This window comes from Scyliorhinus canicula, chromosome 9, assembly GCF_902713615.1.
Source record: "Scyliorhinus canicula chromosome 9, sScyCan1.1, whole genome shotgun sequence".
NCBI lineage: Eukaryota > Metazoa > Chordata > Chondrichthyes > Carcharhiniformes > Scyliorhinidae > Scyliorhinus > Scyliorhinus canicula.
In genome coordinates this window covers 94511094-94525676 of record NC_052154.1, presented here as the reverse complement: position 1 = coordinate 94525676, position 14583 = coordinate 94511094, and the positions used below count along the sequence as shown (strand labels likewise).

At 45.5% G+C, this 14583-nt stretch overlaps 1 protein-coding gene across 2 annotated transcripts; it reads left to right on the top strand.

The window, feature by feature from the left end:
• Positions 1-1339: 1339 nt before the first annotated feature.
• LOC119971551 (zinc finger protein 3-like) lies at positions 1340-12221 on the top strand. 2 transcript variants are annotated; one of them, XM_038807225.1, is made up of 3 exons: positions 1340-1528; positions 2211-3176; positions 12018-12188. In XM_038807225.1, exons 2-3 carry the CDS (start codon positions 2651-2653, stop codon positions 12164-12166), a joined length of 675 nt encoding a protein of 224 aa, XP_038663153.1. In that variant the 5' UTR covers positions 1340-1528; positions 2211-2650; the 3' UTR covers positions 12167-12188. The 2 variants fall into 2 exon arrangements, with proteins under 2 accessions (XP_038663153.1, XP_038663154.1); XM_038807226.1 differs by having other exon boundaries at positions 1369-1528; positions 2211-2383; positions 12018-12221.
• Positions 12222-14583: the final 2362 nt, after the last annotated feature.

Sequence of the window (14583 nt, the reverse complement as noted above, 5' to 3'; positions counted from 1 at the left end):
GGTGCCAGTCTTTTCAGTCGTTCGTGATAGTTACAATCTCTCCATTCTCAATATCATTCTGTTCAATTTTTTTTTGCACCTTCTCCAGTTCCTTTCTGTCCTTTTTCAATACGTTGATCTGAACTAGTGTAGATTAATTTGTTCTTAAGGGCAGCATGGTAGCATAGTGGTTAGAGTAATTGCTTCATAGCTCCAGGGTCCCAGGTTCGATTCCCGGCTTGGGTCACTGTCTGTGCGGAGTCTGCACGTTCTCCCCGTGTCTGCGTGGGTTTCCTCCGGGTGCTCCGGTTTCCTCCCACAGTCCAAAGATGTGCAGGTTAGGTAGATTGGCCATGCTAAATTGCCCTATGTGTTCAAAAAGGTTAGGTGGGGGTTACTGGGTCACAGGGATAGGGTAGATACATGGGCTTGAGTTGGGTGCTCTTTGTAGGGGCCGGTGCAGACTCAATGGGCCGAATGGCCTCCTTCTGCACTGTAAATTCTATGCACAGCTCTCCAAGTGTGGTCTAAACAAGGTTCGGGGCAAGTTCAACATCACTTCTCTGCTTTTCAATTAGATTTCTCCAAAAATGGACATTGTTAAGGTTTGATTATTTTAAATAAAATATCCTTGTTGAGCAGCTGCCTTGTTACTTTAAATGATTGATGAATCTAGTTCTGTCCTTGAACAATTTGTAAATATGACCTTTGGCCCTCACTCACCTCTCCAATTAAAATAATTTGTACACATGAAGTCACTAAGACAAACTGTTGCTATTTTCAAAGTTAAATCACATCAACCCATAGCCTCCACTTCCCTAAAATGCAGCTCTTGGAATTCAATGGGGCAAAGTGGTGTGAATGCTGGAAATGTGATAAGGAAATTGAGAAAATGCTGAGCTCAGGAAACGTGTGGAGGCAGAAGCAACCTCTCTGCAGCCTTTGACATGCCCGGCCACACTATCCTCCTCTTGTCTCCTGTATTGTCCAATCAGTGGAACTGTTTTGACTTGTGCCATTTTCCCCTTCAGTTGTATGCAGAGAATCTGCTGCAACGGTGAATCTTCCCACCGCCATCGCTCTGCTTCCTCCCCAAATCTCTGCTTTTCAAATCCACTCAGCCGCTCGCGGACACTCGGCGCCAACCGCTGCTGCGCGCGGGAAAACTAAAGCTCCCATCGGGCACCGCGCGTCAGCTCTCCCACTTATTTCATATTGCCGCTCCTCACTCAGCAGACGCTGGGGCCACATGCAGCATGGGACATGTAGTTTCGACCGGGTGAGAATCTCTCTGGAATGCGGTTGCGCAGAATTCGGCGGAGCACAGACGCAGTTAACGGCTCCGCCCTCCAAAGTGATTGGCTGAGAAAAATGATTGCGCCATCCATTGTGAGAGGGGCTTCTTTGTATCCGATTGGCTGTAAGAGCCGTCAATCAGAAAGCTGAGCTAGTGATTGGCTGTGTTGGATATTGAGTGATTTATTGGAAGCATTTCCCTTCTGATTTACAGGCTGAGATTTGTTGATGGGTCATTACTGAATATGAGAAGGTGAGGTGTAATTATCTGGGCGGGGCAGAGACACATTTATTCAAATGTATTTCATGGTCTTCTTTAAAGATTTTACCTGAAGGCCTCGGTCTTTCCCAAAAGCCTGGGCTTTGATTTGATACTTTTACCCAGCTGAATTTGGATGTGCAGCAGTGCATCTCATTTCCCAGGATAAACCAGAACCCTTCAATCTGAAGCAATATTTTCCTCAGCTTCCAGCACTTCCGACCAAGTGTGTTTTTTTTCAATAATTTTGGAAAACAAGGAAGGAATTTCAAAATCTCCATCGGATTAACATTTTTCCTGATGAGATGAAACAAATTCTCCAAGGGTAAAATGGTCTTTACGAGCACAACACAAGCTCTACGTTAATTGAAAGACCATTTTACACTCTGCTCAACTGTCTTTTCCATTGTCCTCACGGTGCCTGGGAAGATGGGAGTCTGCATAGAGGAAAGAAAGTAGCCACGTTGTCTCCTGGTCGCTATCCAGTGGCCCTGCTGGAAACAGAGGGTGTATGACAGTTAAGTGGGCAAAAATAAAGGAGTTGTATCTGATTCCCCATACGGATAAATACAGACTAGCACTCACTGTAGAACAGTCTCTAACTGAGGAGTCAGCCCTCGAAGCAAAGGAGGAAGGAGAGTTGGAGGAAATCATGTTTCCTTTTTCTGATTTACAGAAGGACATCACCATACTGCACCAGAGAATATAGAGAGGATAGACACTACAGAAAGATCCTGACCATAATCCAAGGAACAACTGGACAACTGCGAGAAGACATCCAGTCCCCTCTCGGCATTGCTCAACACAGAGAAGGTTGGTCAGTGAAAGTATCATCTGGAAATCAGTCAGGTACCTTTGGCATCTCATTAGATCTGAAACTGGTCAGTGGAGTGGAACTTTCCATTAGAACCAACCTTTCTGAAGGTTCGGCTGTGGGCCATCAGTTTGGTTGAGGCTGGGAAGAAGTGAGCGGGCTCAAAGTGTGGTGTGAGCTCAATCATCGACTAATTTCTACAGGTGCAAGTCTCTTCAAGCGTGTGGTGTCTGCACGGTTGCATAGGCTCATAATATCTCCTGAACACACAATACAATCATTGTAAACCCAACTGCAACCATATGGATGGAAAACGATTCAAGTGTGACATTTGTAATAAATGTTTTATGACATCTACAAGCCTCCTGATACACCAAAGGATTCACACGGGGGTGAAACCTTTCAGATGTAAGGTTTGTGAGATGACTTTCACCCAAGACTCCCAACTCCTGAGTCACCAGAGGATTCACACAGGGGAGAAACCCTATGTGTGTGAGGTGTGTGACAAATCTTTCTCATGTTCATCAGCCCTACGGGTACATCAGCGTATTCACACTGGCGAGAAACCATTTATTTGCGAGGTGTGCAACAAACCATTCACTGACTCCTCAACTCTCCGTAAACATCAACGCATTCACAGCGGGAACAAACCATTCGGGTGTGACGAGTGCGACAAATCATTCTCGCAGTTAACGACGCTCCGTGTGCACCGACGCATTCACACTGGAGAGAAACCATTCATGTGCAACGTGTGCAACAAATCATTCTCACAGTCATCAAACCTCCGTGTACACCAACGCATTCACACCGGGGATAAACCATTCCCATGTGGGTTATGCAACAAATCATTCTCAAATTCGTCACAATTCCTCATGCACCAACATAAACACACTGGGAGAAACCAATCAGATGTGAGGTGTGCAACAAATAATTCTTAAACTCATCATCCCTCTGTCAACACCAACATATTCACACATCTGAAAATCTTTTAGAAAATATTTTATTGAAGCACTTAAAATTTTCACAGTTTAACATATTAACATTTCTTAAACAGTCATGTGGGCTGACACATGTATATCTATATATATATATAAAAAAGAAGCCCCCAACCAGCCCCAGCCCCCTCTTACTGCTGACGTTTAATTTTCTTTGAAGAAGTCGATGAACGGTTGCCACCTTTAGGCGAACTCTGAGTTGTCAAGGCGAACTTGATTTTTTTTTCCAGACTGAGAAACCCTGCCATATCGCTGACCCACACACCTGACTTCGGGACTCTGATTCCCTCCAACCCAGCAAAATCCATCTCCGGGCCACCAGGGAGAAGAAGGCCAGGACATTGGCCTCCCTCCCCCCCTTGGCCCCCGGATCATCCAGTACCCCAAATATTGCCAGTTCTGGACGCGGGGTTACCCTCCCTTCCAGGACTTCTGACATAAAGTCTGCAAATCCCACACCACCCACATCTATCCTCCACCTCCTCAAAGAACCTGCTCATCCGGGCTACCATCATGTGAGCCCTGTGGACCACCTTGAACTGGATCAGGCTAAGTCTGGCACAGGACGAAGATGAATTAACTCTCTTCAAGGCTTTTTCCCACTTTTCCATTTCCACCTCTCTTCCCAGCTCCTCTTCCCACTTCTGCTTCACCTCCCTGATCGGGGCCCCTTCCCACTCCATCAACTCCTTGTATATCTCCGAAGTCCTCCCTTCTCCAACCCCAGTTTTTGACATCACCTTGTCCTGTCGTCCCCTCGGGGAGGCGAGGGAAGCTTAGAACCTGCCTCCGGACAAAGTCCAGGACCTGAAGATATCGAAACCCATTCCCACCCGGTAAGTCAAACTCCTCCTCTAGTGCCTCCAAGGTCAGAAAGCCCTCCTGGATTAATAAGTCCCCAAATCTCTCGATCCCTGCCTGCTGCCATCTCCTGAAGCCCCCCCCCCCCCCCATCCAGCCTCCCCGGGATAAACTGCTATTTTTTATAGATTGGAGACCACACTGACGCACCCTCTAATCCCATATGCTGCCTCCATTGCCCCCACACCCTTAGGACTGCCACCACCACAAGGCTTGGAGAGTACCTAGGCGGCGAAAACGGCAGGGGCGCCCTTAGTAAAGCTTCCAAATTTGACCCTTACAGGATGCCATTTCCACTCACTCCCAGGCCGACCCCTGCCCACTACCCACTTAGTGACCATCGATAAGTTGGCTGCCCAGTGATAATAAAGCTCGGGAGGGCCAGGCCCCCCTCCACGCGACCCCGCTCCAGAAGTGCCCTCTACTCTCGGGGTGTCCCCCCCCCATACAAAACCTGTAATCGCCGCATTTATTTTTCTAAAAAAAGCCTTTGGGACAAAAATCGGAAGGCATTGAAAAAATAAAAGCAGTCTTGGGAGTAATGTCATCTTCACCGTCTGGACCCTTCCCGCTAGCGTCAGCTTTGCCCAGATTTAACTTGTGGAGCTGCCCTCACTCTTTAGCCACTTGAATCCTTAAATATCTGAAAATCCCCGCCACCACTTTAAAAGGTAACTCCCTCAGTCTCCTTTCCTGCTCCCGTGCCTGGATCATAAACATCTCGCTCTTTCCCATATTCAGTTTGTAGCCTGAAAATCGCCCAAATTCTCTCAGTACCTCCATGATTTTGGTCATTCCTCCCCAGGTCTGTAAGATAAAGCAGCAAGTCATCCGCATAAAGAGAAACCCTGTGCTCCACCCCCCACCTCACTATTCCCCGCCATGCACTCGGTGCTCTAAGGGCCATTCCAAGTTAAAGTCCAACAGGTTTGTTACAAACACTATCTTTCGGAGCACTGCTCCTTCCTTCATTCACCTGAGGAAGGAGCAGTGCTCCGAAAGCTAGTGTTTGTAACAAACCTGTTGGACTTTAACCTGGTGTTGTAAGGCTTCTTACGCTGGCATCTCCACACCCCAGGGCCATTGCTAAAGGCTCTATGGCCAGGGCAAACAGTAATGGGGAGAGCGGGCACCCCTGCCTTGTCCCTCTCCCGAGATTAAAATATTCTGACCGGGTTCGGTTGGTTCTCACATTTGCCACCGGGGCCTGATATTTCAACCGGTCCCAGTCCACAAATCCCTGCCCGAACCTGAACCTGCCTAAGATATCCCATAGGTACTTCCAGTCCACCCGGTTGAAAGCCTTCTCCGCGTCCATGGCTACTACCACCTCAGCCTCACGCCCCTCGGCTGGCATCATTATAACATTGAGAAGCTGCCTAATATTAGACGTCAGGTGCCTGCCCTTCACAAACCCCATCTATTACCTCTGGGACACAATCCTCTATTCTGGTGGCCAAGATTTTTGCCAGTAATTTAGCATCCACATTCAAAAGGGAAATTGGTATGTACGATCCACAGCTCTCCGGGTCCTTGTCTTGCTTCAGGATGAGAGAGATTGATGCCTGTGACAGCGTTGGGGGAAGCATTCCTAATTGCTTGGATTAATTGAAAGCCTTGACTAACAAGCGGTCCCACTAGCCCCGAAAACCTTTTATAAAATTCCACTGGGAATCCGTCAGGTCCCGGGGCCTTCTCCGTTTGCATTGCCCCCAATCCGTCTTATCAATTGGGCCCCCCAGCTCTTCATCTACCTTCGGGAACTCTAGCCTCCCCAGGAATTGGTTCATTCCCTCCTCCCACCGAGGGGGTTCAGACTCGTATAAACGGCTATAAAATTCATGGAACACGTCATTAACCGCCCCTGGGTCCCTCATTACTTTTCCCCTCACATCCTTAATTTTCCCTATCTCTCTAGCCGCCTCTTGCTTCCTCAGCTGATGTGCCATGATCTCACCATATTCATATATTGCCCCTTTTCCCCTCATAGAACATAGAACACCAAACATACAGTGCAGAAGGAGGCCATTCGGCCCATCGAATCTGCACCGACCCACTTAAGCTCTATCCACCTTATCCCCGTAACCCAATAACCCTTCCGAACCTTTTTGGTGACTAAGGGCAATTTAGCATGGCCAATCCACCTAACCTGCACGTCTTTGGACTGTGGGTGGAAACGGAGCACCTGGAGGAAACCCACGCAGACACGGGGAGAACATGCAGACTCTGCACAGACAGTGACCCAGCAGGGAATCGAACCTGGGACCCTGGCACTGTGAAGCCACAGTGCTATCCACTTGTGCTACCTTGCTGTACCCTCTACCCTCCGCCTTGCCTGTCGAAAGGAGCCCAAATGAAGTCTCTAACGCTCCTTCAGGAGCTCTTCATTTCGGGGACTCCGCATATCTCCTATCCACACGGAAGATTTTTCCTACTAGCCTATCGGGCTCTGATGACCGCTTTTAGTGCCTCCCACACCACCCCAGCTGCAGTCTGCCCTGTGTCGTTGGTGCTTATATACCCCTGAATGGCCTCCCCCACTCACTCACATATCTTATCGTCTGCTAACAACCCTGCATCTAGCCTCCACAGTGGGTGCTGAGAGTTCCCGTGTTCACCTGTGGGTCTAGCCAATGTGGTGCATGGCTAGATACTACGATTGCTAAATACTCAGTGTCCACTAACCCCGATAATAATGTTTAGTCCAATATTTTAAAAAATCGATCCTGGAGCACACCTTGTGAACATGGGAGTAGAATGAATATTCCTTACTCCTTGGCTTCTCAAATCTCCACGGATCAGCACCTCCCATGTGCTCCATGAATCCTCGCAGCTCTTTTGTCTTTGCTGACACTTTCCCCGACCTGGAACTAGACCGGTCCATCCTAGGATCTAAGACCGCATGTAAATCACCCCCCATGATCAACCGGTGCGGGTCAAGGTCCGGGATTTTTCCAGCATCTTCCTAACAAACGCAAAGTTGTCCCAGTTTGGGGGCATATATATTCACCAGCCATTCCTTCCAGTTTCCCACTCACCATGATAAATCTGCCTCCCAGGTCTGTCACCATTTCCCCCACCTCGAACGCCACCCTTTTGTTAATCAGGATGGCCACCCCCCTAGTTTTGAAGTCCAATCCTGAATGAAACACCTGCCCGACCCATCCCTTTTTCAGTCTAAATTGATCCCTCAGCTTTAAGTGTGTCTCCTGTAACATGGCCATGTCCGTCATTAACTGTCTCAAGTGTGCAAAGACACGGGCCCTCTTGACCGGCCCATTCAGGCCACAAACATGCCATGTAACCAGTCTGGTCGGGGGGAGGGGGGGGGGGGGGGAGGGGAGCCCTTGCCCCCCTCCCCTGTTAGCACATGGCCCGCACCTCCCCAGATCCACCCATCGGCGGCAATCGCCATCTAGTCTCCATCTCCAGCCTCCCGGAAGTCCCCAAATCGTCAGCAGTACCCCCCCCACCTCGTCATTTTTCAGCTTGAGGAATTGAACAAACGAATGTGATACAAAATGGGATAATTAGTTAGGATAATGTAGAGGCCGGAACAAAGGAACTGGTCTAAGCATGGCTTGGATAGGGGATGGGTAATTGCGAGGACGAGAATGCTGAGTGAAAGGGGCCCCCCCAAGGGCTGAAGAATGTGAAGTGAGTCCAGGGCTGAGGAATGTGAAATGAGCCGATCAGGATATATGGCCAGGTCAAGAAGTGTATAGGGATAGCCTATGGGAATTTTGCATTAATTATGTTGCCTTATTTGGTCGTATGTATGTGAAATTTGATGTAACTTGAATGTATCTGTACAGAAATGTTTTGTCCCGTTGTTCACTCTGGCTGTTGAAGATCCAGGAGACATGGCTGTGTCCTGCTCTCCCTATAGAGTGAGTCACCCAGCTAGCTGGTTAAAATAAACAATAATTGATACCTGTCCCAAATTTTATTGAGACCAGACTGACGGCAAAAGAATCAGGATTGTCATTTGGTGCCGAAATCCGGGATTTCTCCAGACGATCACCTCTCATCTGCAAAATCAGAATTAGACTGATCTCAGACGGGGAAAGAGGAAATGGGCCCACGATGGGAGTAGCTGGAAAATGACCATGTCGATTTTCCTCTCTCTCGTAGTCTGATTACAGTCTAATCAATCGCATTTGATCAGGTAAGATCATCAAAGGTCAGCCTGGCGGATTAGAAGAATTAATTTCAGTCGATGCTGGCCTAGTAAGTCAGGTGCATGTGAGTTGAAAATTGAAATTGGTTATATTAAATTACACTAATTCGGTTAAGGTCTTTAACGGGTTGAGGGAATGTCACAGAGACAATTCAGTTAAGACCGCTGATGGAATGTTCTGGAGACAATTCAATTCCGTACAATTGGAATTGGCTAAGTTAAAATTTATTCTTGGGAGATATGTTTTCTGAGTGAAACAAAGAATTGGGAGATGAATGGCCACTAGGGGGAACCAGAGACTTTGGAAGTTTAGAACCGTATCGGAAAGTGGAGCTCTCAGGATTTGCTGAAATTATATTCTGGTTTCTTTGAAAATTCAAACCTTTATTGTTCGGTTGGTTGAGATGAATGAAAGTATAATGATTTGAATTCCTTTTGTTTGAATGGAGATCTCCAACGAATGAATGAGTCAGTTTAATAAGAATTTGTGAACATCCTCTGGTATTCCTAGTTTTTAAAATGTTGTGTTTTGCAAAATGAAGTTGCACGTCAATTAGGAGGTATACTCGGCCGTTAAAGTGAGATTTAAAATGGGGTAAGTATTTGAAAGTTCTTTAGAAAATCAGTAATAATGATTAACATTGTGGGAGTTAATTAGAACATAATTCTCAGGAAGTAAACAAAAAGCAAAATCAAAATGTATAAATTGGGATTTGTAAATGATTAGTTTCAACTCGGCATAGTCTTGGCTGCTCTAAAAAAAAATTAAGAAATAAGAGAACAAAGGAATCTAAATTGAAATGTGAAGACTAGGCATTCGGTGTGCGCCATGTGCTCCCTTGTTAGAGGTAGCCATGATGTCCCTACAATTAAAACTTTTGTTCGGTGTGTTCCAAATTTGTAGAGATTTCAGTATTTTCTCTGGAAACTCACTACACATCAAATTTACTGATCGGGGATTTTCATACAGCAAAGACTATGGATTTTTTTTGGACTACATTGCAGATGGAGCTTTAAGGAACAAAGATATGGGACTGGAGCTTAGATTAGGAGTATTACTTGCAGTATCAAGAAATGAGAATCTGATGGCAGAGAAAGATTAATAAAAATAGATGCAAAACAAATTAAGATATAAACAATTGATAATTGGATTGGATTGGATTTGTTTATTGTCACGTGTACCGAGGTACAGTGAAAAATATTTTTCTGCAAGCAGCTCAACAGATCATTCAGTGCATGGAAGAAAAGGGAATTAAACAAAATTCAAGAAAATACACGAGAATACATAATAGGGTAACACAAGATATACAATGTAACTACATAAGCATTGGCATCGGTTGAAGCATGCAGGGTGTAGTGTTAATGAGGTCAGTCAATAAGAGGGTCATTTAGGAGTCTGGTGACAGTGGGGAAGAAGCTGTTTTTGAGTCTGTTCGTGCGTGTTCTCAGACTTCTGAATCGCCTGCCCGATGGAAGAAGTTGGAAAAGTGAGTAAGCCGGGTGGGAGGGATCCTTGATTATGCTGCCCGCAAGAGGAGATAAGGAAAGCAAAACTAGCAATAGAAAGAATGACACAGGGTTAATCAGCACACAATTCCAGCAGACAATTCAGGGAAACCGACCCAGGCCGTAAAAGCAATATCCCTTGACCCGAGGTGCCAAATGCGAGCTGGAGATAATGATCAAAGATTTAGAACAGCAGGGGAAAGACAGCTTTTACCTTTGGCACTAAACATTGCGTATACTGTAAATTGCCACAAGGATATGTTAATTCCCCGAACCATCTTCAGGCAATAGTAAGGGAGCTGGTTAAACATGATTTGGCTTTAGTATATATTGATGATGTGTTAATTAGAGATGATGATCAGGGGGACACATGTTGAAAGAGTGACCAAAATTATTAAAACACTTAGTGAAGTGGATTTAAAATAGGGTTAAAGAAATGCCATATTGACAGGAGCGAAGTCGACTATTTAGGATATTCAATGTCAAAGGCAGGTAGGGAAGCCAGTGTTGGGATGAGAGAGAAAGTTACTAGAATCACAGCACCTGTTTCACGAAACGGGGTCCAGCAAATCATGAGAACTTTGGGGTATTTGAGACCAGTAGTGGAAGTCTTTATACTAGACCCATTTATGAAACTTTGGAAAGGGGATTTTAGGTGGACCAGTGAAGCACAGAGGAATTTGGACCAGTTAACAACAGCTGTAGCAACATCCAGGCCATTAGAGGAGAGACTTGAAGTGGATGATTTGAGCATTAAATTTGATCTGTACGCAAATGGATATGGTATGGTGCTTGCTAATCATAATACTCAGACATTTATCAAACATTGACAGGAAATTGGGCAAGGGCTGAACAAAAGTTTTTGGACATCGCAAAATAACTAAAAGGATAGCAGAGGGTTACAACTGAATTTTAGAATTGACAGAGTTAACCAAGAGACAGGGTTGCCAGCAAGGCGCAAATACGGCTCGATGGGAAAGATGGGAAACCATTCTTTCACACCCTGCCTCCATAACATTACAAAGGGACAGAAACTTGATAAATCAGTCAGCAAAACAGAGTTGGTATATACGGATGGTGGTAAAGTTAAGGAGGACGAAAACAAGCTAGATGGGCATCCATTTTAAACATTTCAGGAAAGAAAATGGTGGAAAAACAGGGAGTAGCATAGAAACTGAGACACCGATGGAAGAATGGTCATGAGAGTATGCAGGCCCTCTTTTTCCTAGGAGTAACAAAAGTAATTTGTACTTTTAATCATAGCTGAGAGAAGCACAGGGGAAGTTGCATTAGAGAATTAGTCCCCAGTTTAAAATGATTCATTGTGAACATAATGAAACATCGTGTCAAAGGTGTGGCACGTCCTGTAGCCCAGTAGTTTGGTCAAGGAGTAATCATATGAAACCTAGGAGAATGACAGATACAGCGTAGTCAGGCGATTTGATATTGCATTTAGAACAATAGAAATGGGGAAATGCTTCGGCTCAAAGCAATACGGGTGATTGAAGTTTGTGACCGCAAGATAAATTTTGACCATGGGATGGTGTGCTAATGACAAATTTTAATTACTGCAGAGAAAACCTAGCTGACGACGAGTGATTGGGAAAGAGTATGCAAGCTTGTGGACAAGTGACAAACTTGTGGTATCGATTAGTGAGGGAGTACGTAGTTTATGCTGTTGGGATGACCTGGGGGCATAAAATTAGTCTAACAGTGCTTAGAGACTGTATCACTGCAATGATGCCGTGCCACAGGATAGATCATATCCCCCAACCGCTCGGACAAGGGAAAAAGGAATGTTTGGGTATGGGTGTCAGGATGCCAGTGAATTGAAACCTGTTAGCAGCATCGATAGGACAGATGATACAGTGAAAATGTCATGTTCGGAACTTAGCTTTCAAAAAACCCTGTCACAATCAGAATTTAAAACATTGAAGTAGATGCAGTAGCAATATCCGAAATGTATCAGGGGAAGTTTCGATCTGATTGAATCACTGAATTAGAAAAATAGGAATGGTGGCAATGGAAACTGGAGAGGGTACTTCTGGAATATCCAGGCAAGGATAGGAAGATACAAATCAAGAAATAGGGCCCTCTCCACCTTTGACCTGTTCATTTGGGTTTCAGATGAAGCAACAATAATACAGATGACGAACCTGAACACCACTCCGGAGAAGAATGTTTCAGACAGTATGGGGGAAACACTAATGATACAATTGGCTACATATTTGAGGGAATTAAATGATAGAGCCCGGAAGAAAAACCTTACGGGTTAGCAACAAATCAAAATATCAAATTATTACTGAATAGTGAAACCTCCGGTCAGACATCTCTAACTGGACGTTAGCTGATGGGTGATCTGTGGTCTCCAGGAGGGGCGTATTACACGGTGGAGTTATTAAGGGTCTCGGCAGACAGCAGCGACGGACGAGGAACCCCCGTATTTTAAATGACAATAGTTTAAGAATGTTGACAGCTTGATGCCACGAGGGGAAATTTGTAACCAATGCAGCAACCAATATAGCATTGGAGAGTATAACAGTTATTACAGACGAAATGTCCTGTAAGTTGTTCGAGACTGTTATGTATGGATTCAATTGGGTTGTAACCTCAAAAAGTTAACTATTGAATGTGCGAGTTGTGTTATTGCATAAAAAACAAACAAACGAATAATGGCAAGTATACACTTCATGCTGTAAGGAAAATGATAACGGACAAAAGGGGTTTGAAGAAAACTGAGTTATTGTCTCAAGTAAGCCAGGGCTGGCAGATTACATGGTTCAGTACAATGTTCAACGTTAAAGTAAGGAAGTCAGGAATAGAAACAGGATCGGTTGAAGCTCCTGCAATTAATAAAGCAAGATAATCAGTGGATAATACATGATATCATAATTTACCATTCCAATGAGAAACGGAAAGCACTTCCTACATGAAAAAAAAACCCAGTGAGGGATAAAAGACCTTTTGGTCGCTGATGGACTGAGTTGTGTGCTGTTTCTAAGGGACATGAGGAAGCTTTAACGGTGCTGCTACCCCAAGGTAGTCAAATGCCTTGGAGATAGTGGAACACACAGACATAGCTATTGTGTTACCTTCCTGAGCGGCGACAGCTATAGTTCACGGTGATTGGACTTGAGGAAAGAACAATACAAAGGGTCTACCGACACTGGTCTGCGAGATGGATGCATTTACCATTGATTTCCGTGCACAGTTTACAAATCATGACATGTATATACGAATGACAAGGATGAGGGATAGTTGCTAGTCAGTACAACTATAAGAGGGATATAAACCCTACAGCAGGATTCAGCTCAGAGTTAGCTCTCATAGCTCGGTTATGGGGTTTTACCTGATGCATGGATTGATAATACTTGTTATTATAATTGTATACTGTATAATCATTGGATGCCTTAATATATGTTGCAAGCTGGCAATGACTCGGATGATGCCGATAGACTTGGCCCATCACTAATCACCAAGTCCCGTTACTGGTGACCATCACACCAGAAGGAAGCTGGACGGAGAGCCAGTGGCTGTAAAAATGTGATGAGGTGTTTATGTATGGAATACCAGTTAAGTTCTGATAATGGGCCCCATTTTATTGGACAGATTAACGAGGAGTTCTGCTCCCAGTTGAGCATACGCCAGCAGTTCCACTGTGCGTACTGGTCACAGATGGCCGGCTTGGTTGAGAGACACAATCAGACCCTCAAAACCAACTTGGCCAAATTACGAGTGGACAGAGGGTTAACATGGTTTAAGTTGCTCCCTGTTGTCCTCTTCTAGCTGCGGGTCACACCTGCAGGATCGGCCCGGCTCTCTCTTGCCGAGATCTTTTATGGCAGGCCCATTTTGACACCCTGGAACCTGCCTGTTCCCAGACTGGTCCAGTTTCACCATATGACTGAAGAAAGGACTAACTATGTTCTAGCCCTCACCAAAGCCCTCAAGGAACTCCATAGCCAGGTTCGAGCGACTCACCCGTCACCGTCCCCATTACATAGCTTGCTTGAAAAATGAAACATCAGTGCAGCCTGGTAGTTATGTCATGGTTAAGAACTGGACTCGGAAAGGGTTGGAGCCACAGTGAAAGGAGCCCTTCCAAGTTCTCCTTACCACCCCCGCTGCAGTTAAAGTGGAGGGGCAGAGTGCTTGGGTTTACCTCCACCACTGCAAAATGGTCGGTCACTAACCTGCCTCGTGTCCCCAGCGCTGTTTTACAGGTGTGGAGCATGACGGATTGGATACGGGCCACCTGTGCTGTCCTCGGCTTTGCCTCACTTGGAACACCATCTATACCTGTAATCCCGACCAAACTACAAGGACATTTCACTTATGCAGAGGTGACGTTCTCCGCTGCCCCCATGTACGAGAGCATAGTATCGACTCATGGAAGGTTATCAAGTTACAGGACAATGAAGGGCTCATGAAACAATTATATTGGTCCCGGTGATGGGAAGGGAACATTGCATGGACATTGCCTTGTTTTTGGAGCAAATATACATTTCATTTTGGATGTGATAAGACTGGTGCCATAAAGGTAAAATCAGACCGTGTGGAGGGGGTAGGAAAAGGTTGTAGGGGAGAGAGGAGGAATAGCAAGAGGACAGAACAAGTAAGAAGGGAGGCACAACAAGAACGCAGGTTATCAGGAGGTATACTTACTTCACTTAGGACCCAGAACGAGGGAAAC